This window comes from Peromyscus leucopus, chromosome 13 (assembly GCF_004664715.2).
Source record: "Peromyscus leucopus breed LL Stock chromosome 13, UCI_PerLeu_2.1, whole genome shotgun sequence".
Taxonomy (NCBI): Eukaryota; Metazoa; Chordata; class Mammalia; order Rodentia; family Cricetidae; genus Peromyscus; species Peromyscus leucopus.
Window position 1 is genome coordinate 27,282,755 of NC_051074.1, and position 14,729 is coordinate 27,297,483.

Consider the following 14,729-nt stretch of genomic DNA (forward strand, 5'->3'; position numbering starts at 1 on the left):
GGTGTTCGTGTCCTAGCTTTGGAGGTAGCTTGAACCGGGCACCTTGCACGAGGGACATAACAAGACCAGTTGTCTACAGGAATTTTGTAAATAGCTCAATTGAAAAACCTGCGCCTAGTAGTAACGTAACTTTAATCTCAGTTTATTCCTGTACTCTATTGGGCACAAAGTAATCGACATTGAGCGGTTGTAGGTGATCTACTACGAGGACCGCTCTAGACTCCTTACACTATCCCCCAAGACGTCAAGGATTGCTGTTCCTGACCATCTGTTCTCCTGCCATATGTGCCAGGGCCGCCATGAGCCCGTTCAGGGGCTTCATTTTTCACTTTTTGCCGTGTGTGTCCGGAGAATGTGAACACGGGTACCCTCACCTCTAGATCCACCGGAGAGGGTAGTAAGGTCCACAACCGTATGCCAGTAGGAGTTCGAGTCACACACAACAGGAGGTTCGGAGGAACACGAGGTGGCCCAAACAAAATGCGTTCTTGTGTCAGGTCGCTTGCCTCCAAGCAGCTGAAGCACTTGGGCTGCGTTTCTTGGCACGTGAATAAGTCTTCAAGCAAAGTGTGAGCGAAAGGGAAGAAAGCAACGCAACGGCTCTGCTAGCCCAGTGGGTTTCTACAAAAACACTGCTGCCCCTTCAGATTTTTTCCGTGAGTCAATTCTAGAGACAGGCACATAGCGTGGCATCTGTCTGGATAGACCCTTTAGGAGCAGACTTCCCCAATGCTGTTAATCGAAAACGGAGATACTCTGAGAATACATGATGCTATTGGTCCAGGGCCACCCGTTTGAAATCCCAAGGTTTATTTTCAATACCAAGACACCTATCCTCTGCTTTTGCCAAAAAACTGAAGAACGTAATAAGAGTGCTATTGGCATCCAGTCTGGTTACCGCTAAAACAGCTGCTAGAGCGAACTGATTGCCTCTTTTTACTAGCAGAATCGCTTAGTGTTCAACCTGTAGTATGCAGTGTGGAGGGCGGCTGGGAAAGGAAAAGATTATGCTAGGCCTCCAAATAGACTAATCTGCCGTGTCCTCTCAGATTTGATCATCAGCTCCAGTCAGCCATCCGTTTTTCCTACTGCGGCCCTTTATGTTGCTTAGGACCAGAAGTCTTAGAGCTCGCCTTGTCCCTGCAGCCAGACCATGTGCAGTGGAGCAAATGAGAAAGTCAGGTTGCCTCCATCTCTCCCTGTAAAACCAAGTTCACTACCCTAACACAGACCCACGAGGAGCCCTAACACATCAACCCCGTTAACATTCTTGCCTCTGTTAAACAGCCCAAAATTCAAATAACCCAAAAGTGTACGAGCCTGGAGCTAGCGCAAAGGTTAGCAGTTTAAAGTTTCGGATTAAATTCCTCTATGCAGAGATTCACCTTCTTAAAGTCACTTAAGTTCTCTAGGTTGGCCTCTTTATTATTTTAAATCCCTTTCAACGCAATCACGGTAAAGAAAAAGGAGAATGCAGTAAAAAGTGATTCTCCGACATCGTATTATTGATTGCTCCCTATCTATATGCACTTTAATAATTAGCATGTCTTCAAGGGAGGAGGGCCCAAACAAGGCTCTCAATAAAGATAATGTACTGATATACATTCCCATTTGTAAAGCAGCTGATCCAGCCCTGTAAGCAGAGTATGTAATTTTCCCAGAGTTACGGTACAGGCAGCCCAATGACACACACCCGCGAATTATAACTCATGGGATTCCAGAGCCCCAATCAGCACATTTCAGTGATTGTATATGCTTCCTACGTTGCAGCTTTGTAACTTGAGGAAGCAATCTTCCAGCCTGCCAGTGCTTCCTTACCAGTGAAAGCAAAAATGCGGCCCTAAAAACAACATTCTTCCAAAGGGGCCCAGCAGAGGCGAGCAGCTTGCAACACCTCCCATCAGGGTACAGTACGCATCACCAGGACCCCTTGCCCCACCGAGGAATGCCACTTCTACCAGAGAGGTGAGGTTACAAGTCGTCATCTCGTTGTGCCACAGTTTAGGGTTCCATAAGAAATCGGGGACCACAAACCTTCTCCACCGTGTTCACCTTAATCCCAAGGCTGCCTTTGTAGACAGCGTTGCCCTACGCGCCGTCCAGCAAATACTCAACATGTAGTAAAACCTCTTATGAACCCTGGGGGAAGACAGATAAGGGAGTGTGTTGTAGACAAACGGAATCGATAAGACCAGGCTTCCCCTTACATCCACTCTTACATAATAAACTAGAGCAAATATACTTAATCCCTATCTGGAGTTTCCTTCACAATTTACCACCTTCCTCGAGACTCTCGCTCAAGGGTGGCAGAGAGGAAAGGATACAGAAAACGCCACACTCAAACGTGGAGTACAATTCGTTAACATAGTACGGGCCAAGTCATGTTGAATGCCGGGCATCCCTGAGGCGCAACGTGGCCCCATCCGTCACTCACATACCAATTGAACACCATCGATCCAGCTATCTAAGATGCATAAATGCGTAACTCGGAAAGGCCTTATAAAGGTTCACTCCAAGCCTCTCCTAGCATATCCACTAGAAAAGAGCTAAACCAGCAGCAGCACTGGTGGTCCATATCCAGGGAAACTGCCTCTCCTGTACCCAGCTGTGTGCAGGAATGCAGACCCACAATCCGCTCGCACGAAGGCTAGCCCCATCTTCTGCCAACACAGCTGGGTTTAATATGAGATAACAGACAAGACCGTTCACACCTTAAGGCAATCTCTATTCGTGGTTGTAGGGTGGAGTGAATCTGGCTGAGTGTAGGCTTACGCGCCCACTCGTTGAACGGTGCCGTGAAGATCCCTAAGAAGAGCCAGGCAGACAGGTGAGCTGACAGGGTTGGTGCCACACAAGGCCACTTCAAGTTCCCTCTGACTGCCCCTGGGTTTTAGCTCCCAAAGTCCCGGACAAAGGAGGATGGTTAGTCAGCAAACCTGTAGAAGGCTGGCCGCTTGGGAGATTGTGCCACCTACCCCCACCTGTTTTTCAGTATGAAGATGAACTCCAGTGTGGCTATGAAATGAACACGTCGGTGTGAGCTGCGGGCCGAGCGCAGACCGCTCAGCTCATACCAACGTGTTCCTCAGTTCATAGCCCACTGTCTTAAGCTTGTAACATCCCAAAGATAAGAGCTCCAACAACCCAGGGCTTGGAGTAATGTGATTCTTCTCACCTAAACATAGCAGCAGGTTAGAGAGCAGAAACTGGCCTTGACCCCACTGGGATAAGCAGCCTGTTCCACCAACATTCCTGCTCTGCCAGGTACAATGGCATGTGCTACCTGAAGACTTGGGACCAAGACCCCGCCCTTGCCACGTTAAAAAGCACCTTCCTAAATCCTGGATGTCTCTTGGGGCATTTCTCCTCATTGTGTACACACAAAAGCTGGGCCGCTGGACCCAATTCCTGAGACAGTTGATGAAAAGAAAGCTTGCCCAGCTCAACAAGATGCAGACACTGAACCACCCTAGGAGGCCAAGCTAACTCTCCTCCTCTAGAAGATTCAACCTCTTGAGTACAGGTGATAGCCACTTGTGGCCAGAAGCCCTGCTGTCCACTAATGCAGTGCCCACATGATCTGGGAAGCAAAGAAAGTGGCTAGAGGTGGACCACTCAGCCTCCATCCCAGGGAGGGAGGGTCCTAGGCCGCTATATGCAGAGCCTAGCCTTCAAGTTGGCCTAAGATCACCCTGCCCCCTTCCATGCTTCCTATTTAAATTGTATCCTGTTTATAACTGCTAGAATCTTGAAGTGCCTGACTCTGAGAACAGATCAGGCCCCAGTGTACTGGGCCAGGCTTTTATTTGCCTGTCTGACAGGAGCAAGGGTAGCTCACCGTTACGTGAACTTCCTTGATAGTACCGCCCTGCTCGTGAGACTGGTTCTAGGAATTAAAAAAAAAAAGGTGACTGTTGGCCTGTTGTGAAGATCACCATGTGAGTGAACAAGTGATCCCTACAACCAGTGTAGCCAGAAGTGAAAGAGTCCCCTCATTCTCGGTCAAAACCCCCAACTCTGGCACAAAGCCTCTAAGCATAGATTAGAAAGATGGCTAAGTTTTGCTCCAAACAGTCTGGATACCTCAATTCTTTCTCTGAGGTCTGCCAGTGACTTTGATGCAACTGATATTTCAGAACCAGTGTGACTTAGCCAGATGGTAACCAGGCAGGGAATTGTGGAGAGAATCGTGGCTAAAAACGACCAGGAAGACAATGAAGACCCTGTCCACACAAACAGCAGCAACTGCTAAAGGCAGAGACAGCGCCCCATGGTCCAGACAGGACCATCCTGGGTGGCCAGCGAGGGGCGTAGGAGGGAATTGTTGCCTTTAAGCGGCAGGAAAGCTCCATGTCTGGCTGTCAGGAAGGGGTCTGTGCCAGCATATGGGGGGGGGGGGAGTGAGCAGGTGTATGAGACAGTGCAAACTGGAGAAGGGAAAGAAGGCCATGGAGTCCCAGCTTGTGGCAGGTTCCACCACTCTTCACAGGGTTCTGGAAACAGGCATGAGTGCTGCAGACGCTCTCCACAGTCCACAGTTTAGTTCTGGCTCAGTGCGTCAGCACGTGAGGCCCCTTCCGGAGAGAGCAGAGCCTTTTTTTTTTTTGCCTCTCATCGTAAACAACAAGATTCTGAAGGGAGTCTCTGCCTCTGATGATTGACAGATAAAGCGTGCTTGGTGGCCAGTGTGGTGGGGCCATGTGCTCCCTCCCGCACCTGCAGCCCAGGAGTTGGAGGTTTGGTGGTAAAGCAACTTATGTTCTCCCCAGCACGGGGCGGGTTGGGGGTGGGGGTGGGGAGGATGTGGTGGGGCGGACAGGTACCTGCATTTGGATGAAGCAAGACAGAATCCCAGTTCACTCACCAGTGTTGGGGTTGTATACATCCCCATCGTTGACCAGCACCTTATTAAAGAGGACGACACCTCCATCATTGGGAAAAGGCTTCTGGGTAAGACCGGCTGAAAAGGACACCAGAGCAGGCAGTGGCACTCCTAAGGCAGAGAGAGGCAAGAGCACATGGACTGGCCTGTCTTCTGAAAGTGGTGAGATGTAGACTGGGGTACAAGCTCTGCCTCCCGCCGAAGGTCTCGAGGCTCCCCTTCCCAGACCAACAGCTAGTATAGAAATTGGGGAGTCGGACAGGTGTGAGAGACACTGGACACTTCGTGTGAAAGCCCCAAGGGGATTGTGTATCTAGAGTAGTACACAGGAAGCTGGGTATGTGTGTAAGAAAGAATGCAGTTGTGGGTGAGGCTGTTGGTGCTGCATCAGGGGCTGGTGCTGGGTACATCAAGAGCATCGGCTAGGGAGCTGCTTGTGAGCCAATAAAGCCTGGGCCTCAGAAAGCTCATCAGGACCACACAGGGCCCAGCCCACCCAGTACTCCCTTTGGAAAACATGAACAGAGAAGGTGTAGGAGGAGAAATTCCTGCCTCTGAGCCTCTCGAGGGTTTTCAGTCCATAGAGGCCAGGACCTCAGGGCTGTTGGGTATGTAAGGGCTAGGCTCCAGGCTCTACCCATGCCCACAGCCCAGAGGGAAGAGGCAGGAAGTGCAGGCCAGAGACCACCAAGGGGAACAACTCTGTTCAGAATGCTGAGTTGACATACCTGGGGTGGCTGCAGGAGGTGACTTGGGGTAGCCTGAAAAACAAAGAGTGGGATGTCAGATCCTGAACAGGTATTTTACAGAACTCTCTCCCTTCACCAAAATGTTCAAATTGGGTCTCTGTCACTAAAGAAACAGAGCAAGCATTGCATGACTTGGCTGTTTGAAACTTGAAGCTTATGCAGGGACACTTGGCTCAGTCTGGGAGGAAGGGACTGGACCTGCCTGGACTGAGTCTACCAGGCTGATTGCAGTCCTCGGGGGAGGATTTGCCCTGGAGGAAGAGGGGAGAATAGGGGAACCCGTGGCTGATATGTAGAACTGAATGGAATTGTAAAATTAAATTAAAAAAAGAAAAAGAAACAGAGCAAGAACACAAGCTGAGAGATGGCTTCTTCACCTGCCACCTTATGCTTAGGAGTACAAGCAGTCAGGCAAGGCAAATCCACCCACAGATTCATACACCTTCCTCCACCTGAACACCATGTGGCATTAGATGTGTGCACAAGCATCCATGAAATGAAACAGAAGACGGACTCATTTTAGGAAAAGCCACTGTGACGGCCACAGCCCTGCGGGCTAAGAGCAAGTGTCTCCTCCCCACTGCCCCATCTCACGGGACAGTCCTGGTCCTGAACCAGTCTACTGATGTATCAGATCTCTGGGAGGAGTTAACCCCTGCCCTGCCAGTGGCTGGGTGCTCCTGGAGGCTGGGCAGCCTCATCCGATTGGAAAGGGACTACGCATTGTCCCCAGCAGGTGTGCTTGGTTACATCCGTGTCCCGAGACACATGGGACAAACCCCACCAACACTGGCCTTTGAGTGCTGCTGAGAGGGTTACAGGGAGAGAGGGCATCAGCTCTGACTGTCGGCATCATTGCCCATGGCCGATACATTATTTCTTCCAAACCCCAGCGCCCTTAGAAGCTACCTGGCTGACCTTTGTCCCCTAAAGGTAGAACTCTAGACCCACAGCACACGACAACGGGCAGTCCTGCCCTCCTGTGCCCTCTGAAGGGTGGACTCACCTGGGGCACCTGCATAGCCTTCCGAGCTGGGAATGGGCCCCTGCCCCATCTGTCCATCCACTCCCTGGGGCAGGCCCCTTCCGGACATGACCATCCTTCCTGGAGGCCCAGCTTCTCCAGTCTCCATGATGACCCCACTAGAGCCAGGCAGGTAGGGCAGCCCTGGGCGGCCAGGCCAGGCAGGCAGAGGGGGCGGCTTCAGCGGCCTCTGGGGCAAGATTGGCCGCTGGCCTGTCTGTGGTGGTCTGGAAGAGTCCTCCGGCGGCGGTGGGGTCAGGTGGGGTGGTTCAGTGGGGGCCTCCTCTGAAGGTCTGGTGGGTTCCAGTGGGGTCTTCCCAGATGGTGGCTGGGGTAATTCTGAGGGTTCCTCTGCTAAACAGCGAGAAAGAGAAACAATGTTAAAATGTTTCCAGGTCCCCAGTGTGAGGCCTCCATGGCATAACCCTTGATTAGCTACGCACACCTGTGTAGCTGAGGCATTGTCCCCAACAGGATGTAAAGGATGCCACAGCTTCAGGTCATTGGCCTGGTGTCTCCTGAAGGAACTAGAGTCATACTGCCTCTGATAAGCCAGGGAGAGCTGGGAAGACAGCTGGGCCTCCTCAAGTGTAGATGACGATGCTCTGCAAGAGCCTGATCCCAGCTCCAGCACCCTGGATCTTTTCACTGCATGCTCACATCACAGATCACTCACATTACCGCCAGGATCCAATGTCATTGGCTACCACAGTCTCTAAAGCAGGCTAGCCTCAACATCAGGCTGAGGCCTCACTGCTGGCTCCCGCAGGGCTGCCCAGGCAGATGTCAGGAACCTTGGCTGCCCCTGTGGTTGGCATTGACCTCAAAGCAGCATCACCACCACTTACTTCCCCACACTTTCAGATCACCAGGGAGGGACTTCCCAAGAGGGGAACCTCCTGCTTCATGTGTCTCTGTGGTGGCCATCACAATGACGCAGCCGAGAATACGTTCCTGGAACTAGAATTCCAACGAGCCCTTGCCACGTGCTCACAGGGCATCTGCAAACATACCACTTGCAAAGGCCGCCCACCTCTTCTATTAGTCTGGTGCCTGCTGTGCCCCAGCACGTAGAGCTGGACAGTTACAGTGACAAAATATATATCGTAGGTCAAATACATGGTCCTCTTCCACTCAAGAGCAGGTTTCCAGAGCACCCGCAAAAAGTTCTTCCTCAGCCTCCTCTGACCAGTTTTCATGAGAGAATAAGCTCCACAGAATGATCTGAGTAATCACCATTTCAGTTCTGCCAAGGAGGACGGCTGGATATCCCACTATAGATGCAGGCGGTAGGTATCACTGAAAGTGTGGGGAAGTGGTGGTGATGCTGCTTTGAGGTCAATGCCAACCACAGGGGCAGCCAAGGTTCCTGTCATCCTGGTGTCATTCGGGAGCTGAGCAGGGGGATAAGTTCTAGGCCAGCCAGCACTACCAAAACCTCTCAGGAAAAAAAAAAAATTAAAAACGCAAAAGCATTCTTTTTTTAAAAGCTACAGGGAACAAGGGAGGAAACCATGAAAGAGTTGAGGGTCTTACACAGGACAAAGGTTAAAGGTCATTCTAGGACAATGGTGAAGGACGTCACAGATAGAAATCCAGGTGTAGGGGCTGGAGAGATGGCTCAGCGGTTAAGAGCACTGGCTGTTCTTCCAGAGGTCCTGAGTTCAATTCCCAGCAACCACAAGGTGGCTCACAGCCACCTGTAATGAGATCTGGTGCCCTCTTCTGGCCTGCAGGCATATATGCAAGCAGAATAGTGTATGCATAATAAATAAATCTTAAAAAAAAAAAAGCCAGGTATTGGTGGCGCACATCTTTAATCCCAGCACTCAGGAGGCAGAACCAAACAGATCTCTGAGTTTGAGGCCAGCCTGATCTACAGAGCAAGATCCAGGACAGGCACCAAAACTACACAGAGAAACCCTGTCTTGGAAAAAACAAAACAAAACAAAACAAAACACCAGGTGTATGAGGAAGCAGGAGAGTTCACAGAGGAGACTTGCTAATATTTTAAACATGAGACAGAAAAGTGCCTGGATATATCTTATAATATAGAAAAATGTGTTGAGGGCTGTTGGAAGTTGAGAAGATAGGTTTCCTCACATCTGAAATCTATTTTCATTTTTCCTATATGTGATGTGCATGTATGCATGTTTTTTATATGTGCAGTGCACATGTGAAGAGGTAGAGGCCAGAGGTTAATATCATTGATGTGAGAACCATCCTTAGGGCTCCCCATTATTTATTGGAACAGGCTCTCTCAATCAAACCAAATTAGCTCACTGATAGGGCTAGTTTTTCTAGCCAGCTTGCTCTGGGGATGCCCTGACTCTGCCTTCGGAGGCCGGAATTACAGGCAGGCCTCCACACCCACGTGGCGTTGATGTGAATTACTGGCACTTCTGAGCCTTCTCCCAGCCCCTTGTGAATATGGACTTTTTCATGAGCTAACGATGGTGGCGCACGCCTTTAATCCCAGCACTCAAGAGGCAGAGGCAGGAGGAGCCCGGTGAGTTCGAAGCCAGCCTGGGCTACAGATCAAGCTCTGGATTGCTTAGACTCTGTGGCAAAAACAAATAAATAGAATGGGAAAGCAGTAGAGAGATTATTTTGGAAGAAGAGTAAGAAATGAAAGAGGTGGGTTTCTTAAAGGCATGGAGTCCTAGGGAGACAGCTCTGTGGGTAACGTGCTTGCCAAGCAAGCATGAGACCCTGAGCACCTATGTGAAAAGCCAGTTTCACAGGCACTCCTGCACGCATGATACATGTACATACATGTAGGTGAACACTCACTCTCATAAAAATCTTGGTGGGGGAGAGATTTTTTTTTTCAACATTTAAACACTGGCTACTCTTGTAGAGGACCCAAGTTCAATTCCCAGCATCCACATGGCAGCTTACAACTGTGAGTAAATCCATTCCCAGGGGATTTGATACCCTCCTTGGCTCTGCGTGTATGTATGTGGGGCACCGATATACATGCAGGCAAAACACTCAGACAAAAATAAAGTCTTTTTAGGGAAGGTGCAAAGTAATAGACGTTTGGCCCTGACTTCTAGCCCGCACATGCACACGCACCTACACACATGAATGTGTGTACAAACAAACCTAAAAAGTTGAAATCAATAGAGATGGGGAGGGGAGAATGGAGGGGAGGGGAGATGAAAGATCCAAGTGCGGTGTGCACTCGTGAAAACGTCCTGAAACATTCTGTACGGTCCGTACACACTAATGAAAACTCCGGTTTTCTACTGCCATGAACCCAAACTACATCTCCTCTGTATCCAGTTCCTGCCTCCGTCACTACTGCCAAGCCCTCACTGAGCCTCCCTGGGCCCCCTAAAACCACCTCTTCAGCACCCACCCCTGAAGTCTAGTCCAAACACCACCTCCTCTGTGAAGCCCTGAAGATTTCCCGGGGGCCTGAGCAATCTTGCTTCTAAAGCAGGAAGCAATTTGGGCCACTTTTGATTTGGTCTCTCCCATCTACAGCTGGAGGGGTGGGCGTGCGATCATTTCCTCTGGTCCCCAGGACCTAGCACGTGACACTGAGACAGAGGTTCTCGGAGTATGATGGTTACAACAATTCACCCAGGAACCCTAATTCTACCCCTAAATCACTGCCATTCTAGGGTCATACTTGAGAAGTTTAGGCACACAGGACCATGATGGCTCTTTTTAATTCGTGTCTCTCCACACCAGACTCACCATAACAAGTGGAAGACATTGAAAGCAGGAACCAAAATACCGTCTAAGCAAAGAGCCTCCCATTCATCTTGGGGAAGTCAGGGCTCTAGGGGTGAGCAGAGCTGCATGCTGGGAAACTGCCACCACCTCATAGGGAGATAACAGTGAAAAGCTGGTTCTGACCCAGCTTGGGCTCCACCCAATGTCACATGGTGATTCCACAGATACTTATTACCAAGTCCTAGCAAAGGCTAAGTAGCACTCTCTTCAATCAAGAAAGAACTCTCCTGAATGCACACATTTCTCATCCAGAAAGTGAATTCCTCACCAGAGCCAGGTTTATCGCCTGAGGAGTGTAAGGAACACTTAGCCCCCAGGATACCAGGCCTAGCTGCCAATGGTTGGCTCCAGGAGGACCAAAGGGTCACCACTCCCTGGGTGACCCCCACCCTGTCCTTCAAAGCTCTGATTAAGTTCCATGGCTATAATCTCAGCACTTAGGAAGCTGAGGCAGAAGGATTGGTATGAATTCGAGGCCAGTATGAGTCATATAGTGAGCTCCTGGCCAGCCAGGGATAGTTAGAGAGAGACTATAACTGTCTCAAAAGAAGTGGGGGTGGAGAGCGCGGATTAGAAGCCAATGTCAGCTTTACTAAGACAAGACTTTCCTCAGGAGGCTGCGGTGATATGATGGTGTCTTCAGCTGAGCTGACACCATCCATCCACAGGAGTCCTTGGCTTTTACTGCTGCCTCAGTGCCCCAGGATAGAGGGGCTGAGCTCCTGGCAGAGGCAGGGAGCAGCTGTGCACCTGGCCGCTGGGTAGTGTGTAGTCACAGAAAGACCGAGAAGGCGACCCTCACCGTTACTGCTAGGGTCTGCCTTGCAGGTCTGGCTGTGGGAAGGCAGCATCGCCTCCCTAGTTCTCAGCCTCAGATTCTGCCACACCCCCTCTCGTCATCCAGGCGGGATCCAGACACCTGTCAGACAGGTGCTGACCATAGCACACTGCGTGAATGTCAAGTGCAACCCATCAGAAGACGGTGCTAATATCGGGTGTCCCTGTGTCCGGCAGGTGTAGCCAACCATTTGCTCAAGAACTGAAAGGGAGAGATGGCTCGTTCAGTAAAAGGCCTGCCATGCAAGCCCGAGGACCTGAGTTCAGACCCCAGCACCCACCCCATGCAAAAGAGCCAGGTGCAGGGGCACACGTGGAACCCTTTGGTGCTTTGAGAGGGAGGCAGAGACAGTCAGATCCCTGGAGCTTGTTGTCAACTTGAGAAATTGAGTTCCAGGCTCAGTGAGAGACTCTGTCTCAAAAATATAAGGTAGAGGGATGGAGAGATGCCTTGGTGGTTAGGAGCACAGGATGCCCATGCAAAAGACATTCAGTTTCCAGCACCTATGTTAGTCTCACGAGCGCCTGAAACTCCAGCCCCAGAAACCTCATGCTTCTAGCTTCTGTGGGCATCTGCACTCATGCGCGCACACGTGCGCGTGCGCGCGCACACACACACACACACACACACACTCCTTAAAAAAAGGTGGAGGGGCTGGAGAGATGGCTCAGAGGTTAAGAGCACTGACTGCTCTTCTAGAGATCCTGAGTTCAATTCCCAGCAACCACGTGGTGGCTCACAACCTTCTGTAATGAGATCTGGTGCCCTCTTCTGGCCTGCAAGCATACATGTAAGCAGAACACTATAAACATAATAAATAAACAACATAATAAATAAATAAATATTAAAAAAAGAAAGAAAGAAAATAAGTTTTTAAAAAAAGATGGAGAGTGACTAAGGAAGACACAGAGCTTGACCTCTGACCTCCATACACATGCATAACATGCACATGTACATACACCACATACAAAAATCACACACATAAAAGTCATGTTTTAAGTTTATGGTTATGTGTTGGGCTACATTTATAGCTATTTTTGGCCAACCACATATGGCCTGTGGGTCATGGATTGGACCCGCCGGACAGAGGATGTCCCTTCCATCCATGTACTGAAGCTGGAGAATCTATTCAATGAGATTTCAAACTTTAAAAAAACTCACCATCTAGATGTACTGCACATACCCTCTATGCTCAGCACTTGAAAGTTTGAGGCAGGAGGATTGCAGCGATTTCAAAGCTAACCTGGGCTCCAGAGGAAAATGCCTGGCCAATAAGGGGTACGTAACAAGACACTGTCTTAAAAACAAAAATGACCAAGGGCCAGCAGGATGGCTCAGTGAGTAAACGTGTTTGCTATCCACGCATGGCAACCTGAGTTCCAGCCTTGGAAACTGCATTTTAAAAGACAGATGCCACAGCATCCCAGAACTCCTACAGCAGAAGGAGAGGCAGAAACAGAATTTCCTGGAAGCTTGAGGACCAGCTAGCCTGGAGCATACAACACGGAAGAAACAAGAAACCCCACTTCAACAATGGGAGAAGAGAGAACCACTCCTGAAAGCTGACCTCTGACCTCCCTACATGCCTGCTGTGGCACATGCGTGTGCTCTCTCCTCCATCCCCCCTCGTTTTAATTGTTAAAGTTTAAAAATAAAATGTAAAACAAATGCATCAAAGCTATGGCGCTGCTGAATGCTAAGTGATGAACATAAGATGCTCCCCAGGCAACAGGGCCCGAGTCCTGGGGAAGCCCCTACCACTACAGCCCAAAGCAGGAGAAATGACTGCGTTAGCTCGGAAACATGGGATCCGGAGCTGCAGCGCACAAGGGCCTGGTGACTGACCCTCCTTGCAGGAAGGTGAAGCGGTGACCGCCAGACCGGAGGTGGCATGTGCCAGACCGGAGGTGGCATGTGAAAGGCCCGCTCAGATCTCACAGGCAACCATCCCACGATCTCAACTATTCTCTTGACAGCGTGGTGGGGAAACACACCCAGCAGAAAGAAGGCCTAGCTCTGACCATACTCCTCGCTCGGGTTTCCGGTTTGGGTTACAATGGAAAGAGACGTTCTGAGTTACCTCACCGAGGACAGACCTTCAAGAGAAGGGTCAGAAGTGAAGACACTGGAACCCACAGAGGGCAAAATGGGTACAAGATCTAATTTCTGCTTGGTTCAAACATGTAGAAACAGGAATCCAGTACAGCTGTGTCATGTGTTACTACCTGCGGTGACAACATCTGTATCACACGTTACTACCTGCAGTGACATCAACATCTGTATCACACATTACTATCTGTGGTGACATTAACATCTGTATCACACATGATACTCTCTGCAGTGACATCAACATCTGTATCACACATGATACTATCTGCGGTGACATTAACATCTGTAACACATGTTTCTGTCTTCGGTGACATCGACAGCCGCGTCGCATGTTACTCTCTGCAGTGACATCAGAACTGAAGCCCTTTGTGTTCCAGCCCTCGATCCCATGGCAGAGGGGAAGTGGGTGAGGACCGAAAGGTGAATTCACGGGTAACTCTAGCGTTTATATGAATACGCTGTGAAGGGAGACACATCAGTGGCTGGCGTTGGCTGTGGATGTGGCTCGGTGGTACAGTGCTTGCTGAGCACACGCAAGGCCGTGGGTTCTCTCCTCAGCCCCACAGATGGGCAAAAATAAAAGTTAAAAGCTGAAGACAGCGGAGGCTGTAAGCGGGCTTCCTCCCGTGGCCGACTTTGTGTTGGTGGTGTGGTGTCAGAGTTTATCTGCCCCACCCCGATCTGGGCACCCCTTGCCCTGCACCTCTGCCTGCCCTGCCACGTGTGATGTGACTTTCCTTCCACTTCGAGGACCCGGCTGGGAGTGGCTTTTCGTTTTAACCACCAATTCCCAGTGCTCACCTCACCCTTGCTGAGTGGGAATCTCACGTGATCCGTGTCTTCGGAAGTTACACCCACGTGGCCACGTGGAAGGCTCTGGTCTAGAACGCCTCTGTTCAAATTCAGAATTGTGCTGTTGTTTTTGCATGATTACTGTTAAATAGTGTGCACACACACGCATGTACACAGGCATGTGAATCGGGGTCCCTGAGAAGGCCAGAGGTGTGGAGTCATAGAAGGCTAAGAGCTCCTCCCCAATGCAGGGTCTTGGAACTGAACTCAGTCCTCTGGAAGAGCCATGCCTGCTTTTAATTGCTGAGCTATCTCTCCAGACCCAAAATTCAAATGTTTGATGAATAAAAGCTGCTATTTACAGCCATAGGGTGTAACGAAAACCAGATGCCCCCAGGGAAGAACGGCCTGTGAGTTTTGACTGCCTGACATACATATTCATTTATTTTATGTGAGTTCACAGAATTCTGATAGTCCATCACTGTACCTTGGACTCAAGCTGCCCCTAAACTCAGTGGATTTTAAGGCCAAGGCAAAAGCCAACAGGGTGCTGTTGGCGGCCACCAGGCACAGCCAGACTTTATGGGT

The 14,729-nt window shown here is 50.1% G+C and overlaps 1 protein-coding gene across 1 annotated transcript in view; it reads right to left on the reverse strand.

Annotated features, from left to right (window-relative positions):
• Positions 1-224: 224 nt before the first annotated feature.
• The window catches only part of Emilin2 (elastin microfibril interfacer 2), a 60,467-nt gene continuing 45,962 nt past the window's right edge, over positions 225-14,729 (reverse strand). Inside the window, exons 5-9 of the mRNA XM_028874065.2 lie at positions 6,638-7,009; positions 5,611-5,643; positions 4,865-4,993; positions 2,773-2,805; positions 225-556 (exon numbers count right to left, since the gene is read on the reverse strand). Coding sequence (XP_028729898.1) covers positions 225-556; positions 2,773-2,805; positions 4,865-4,993; positions 5,611-5,643; positions 6,638-7,009 — 899 coding nt within the window. The remainder of the gene's footprint in view (positions 557-2,772; positions 2,806-4,864; positions 4,994-5,610; positions 5,644-6,637; positions 7,010-14,729) is intronic.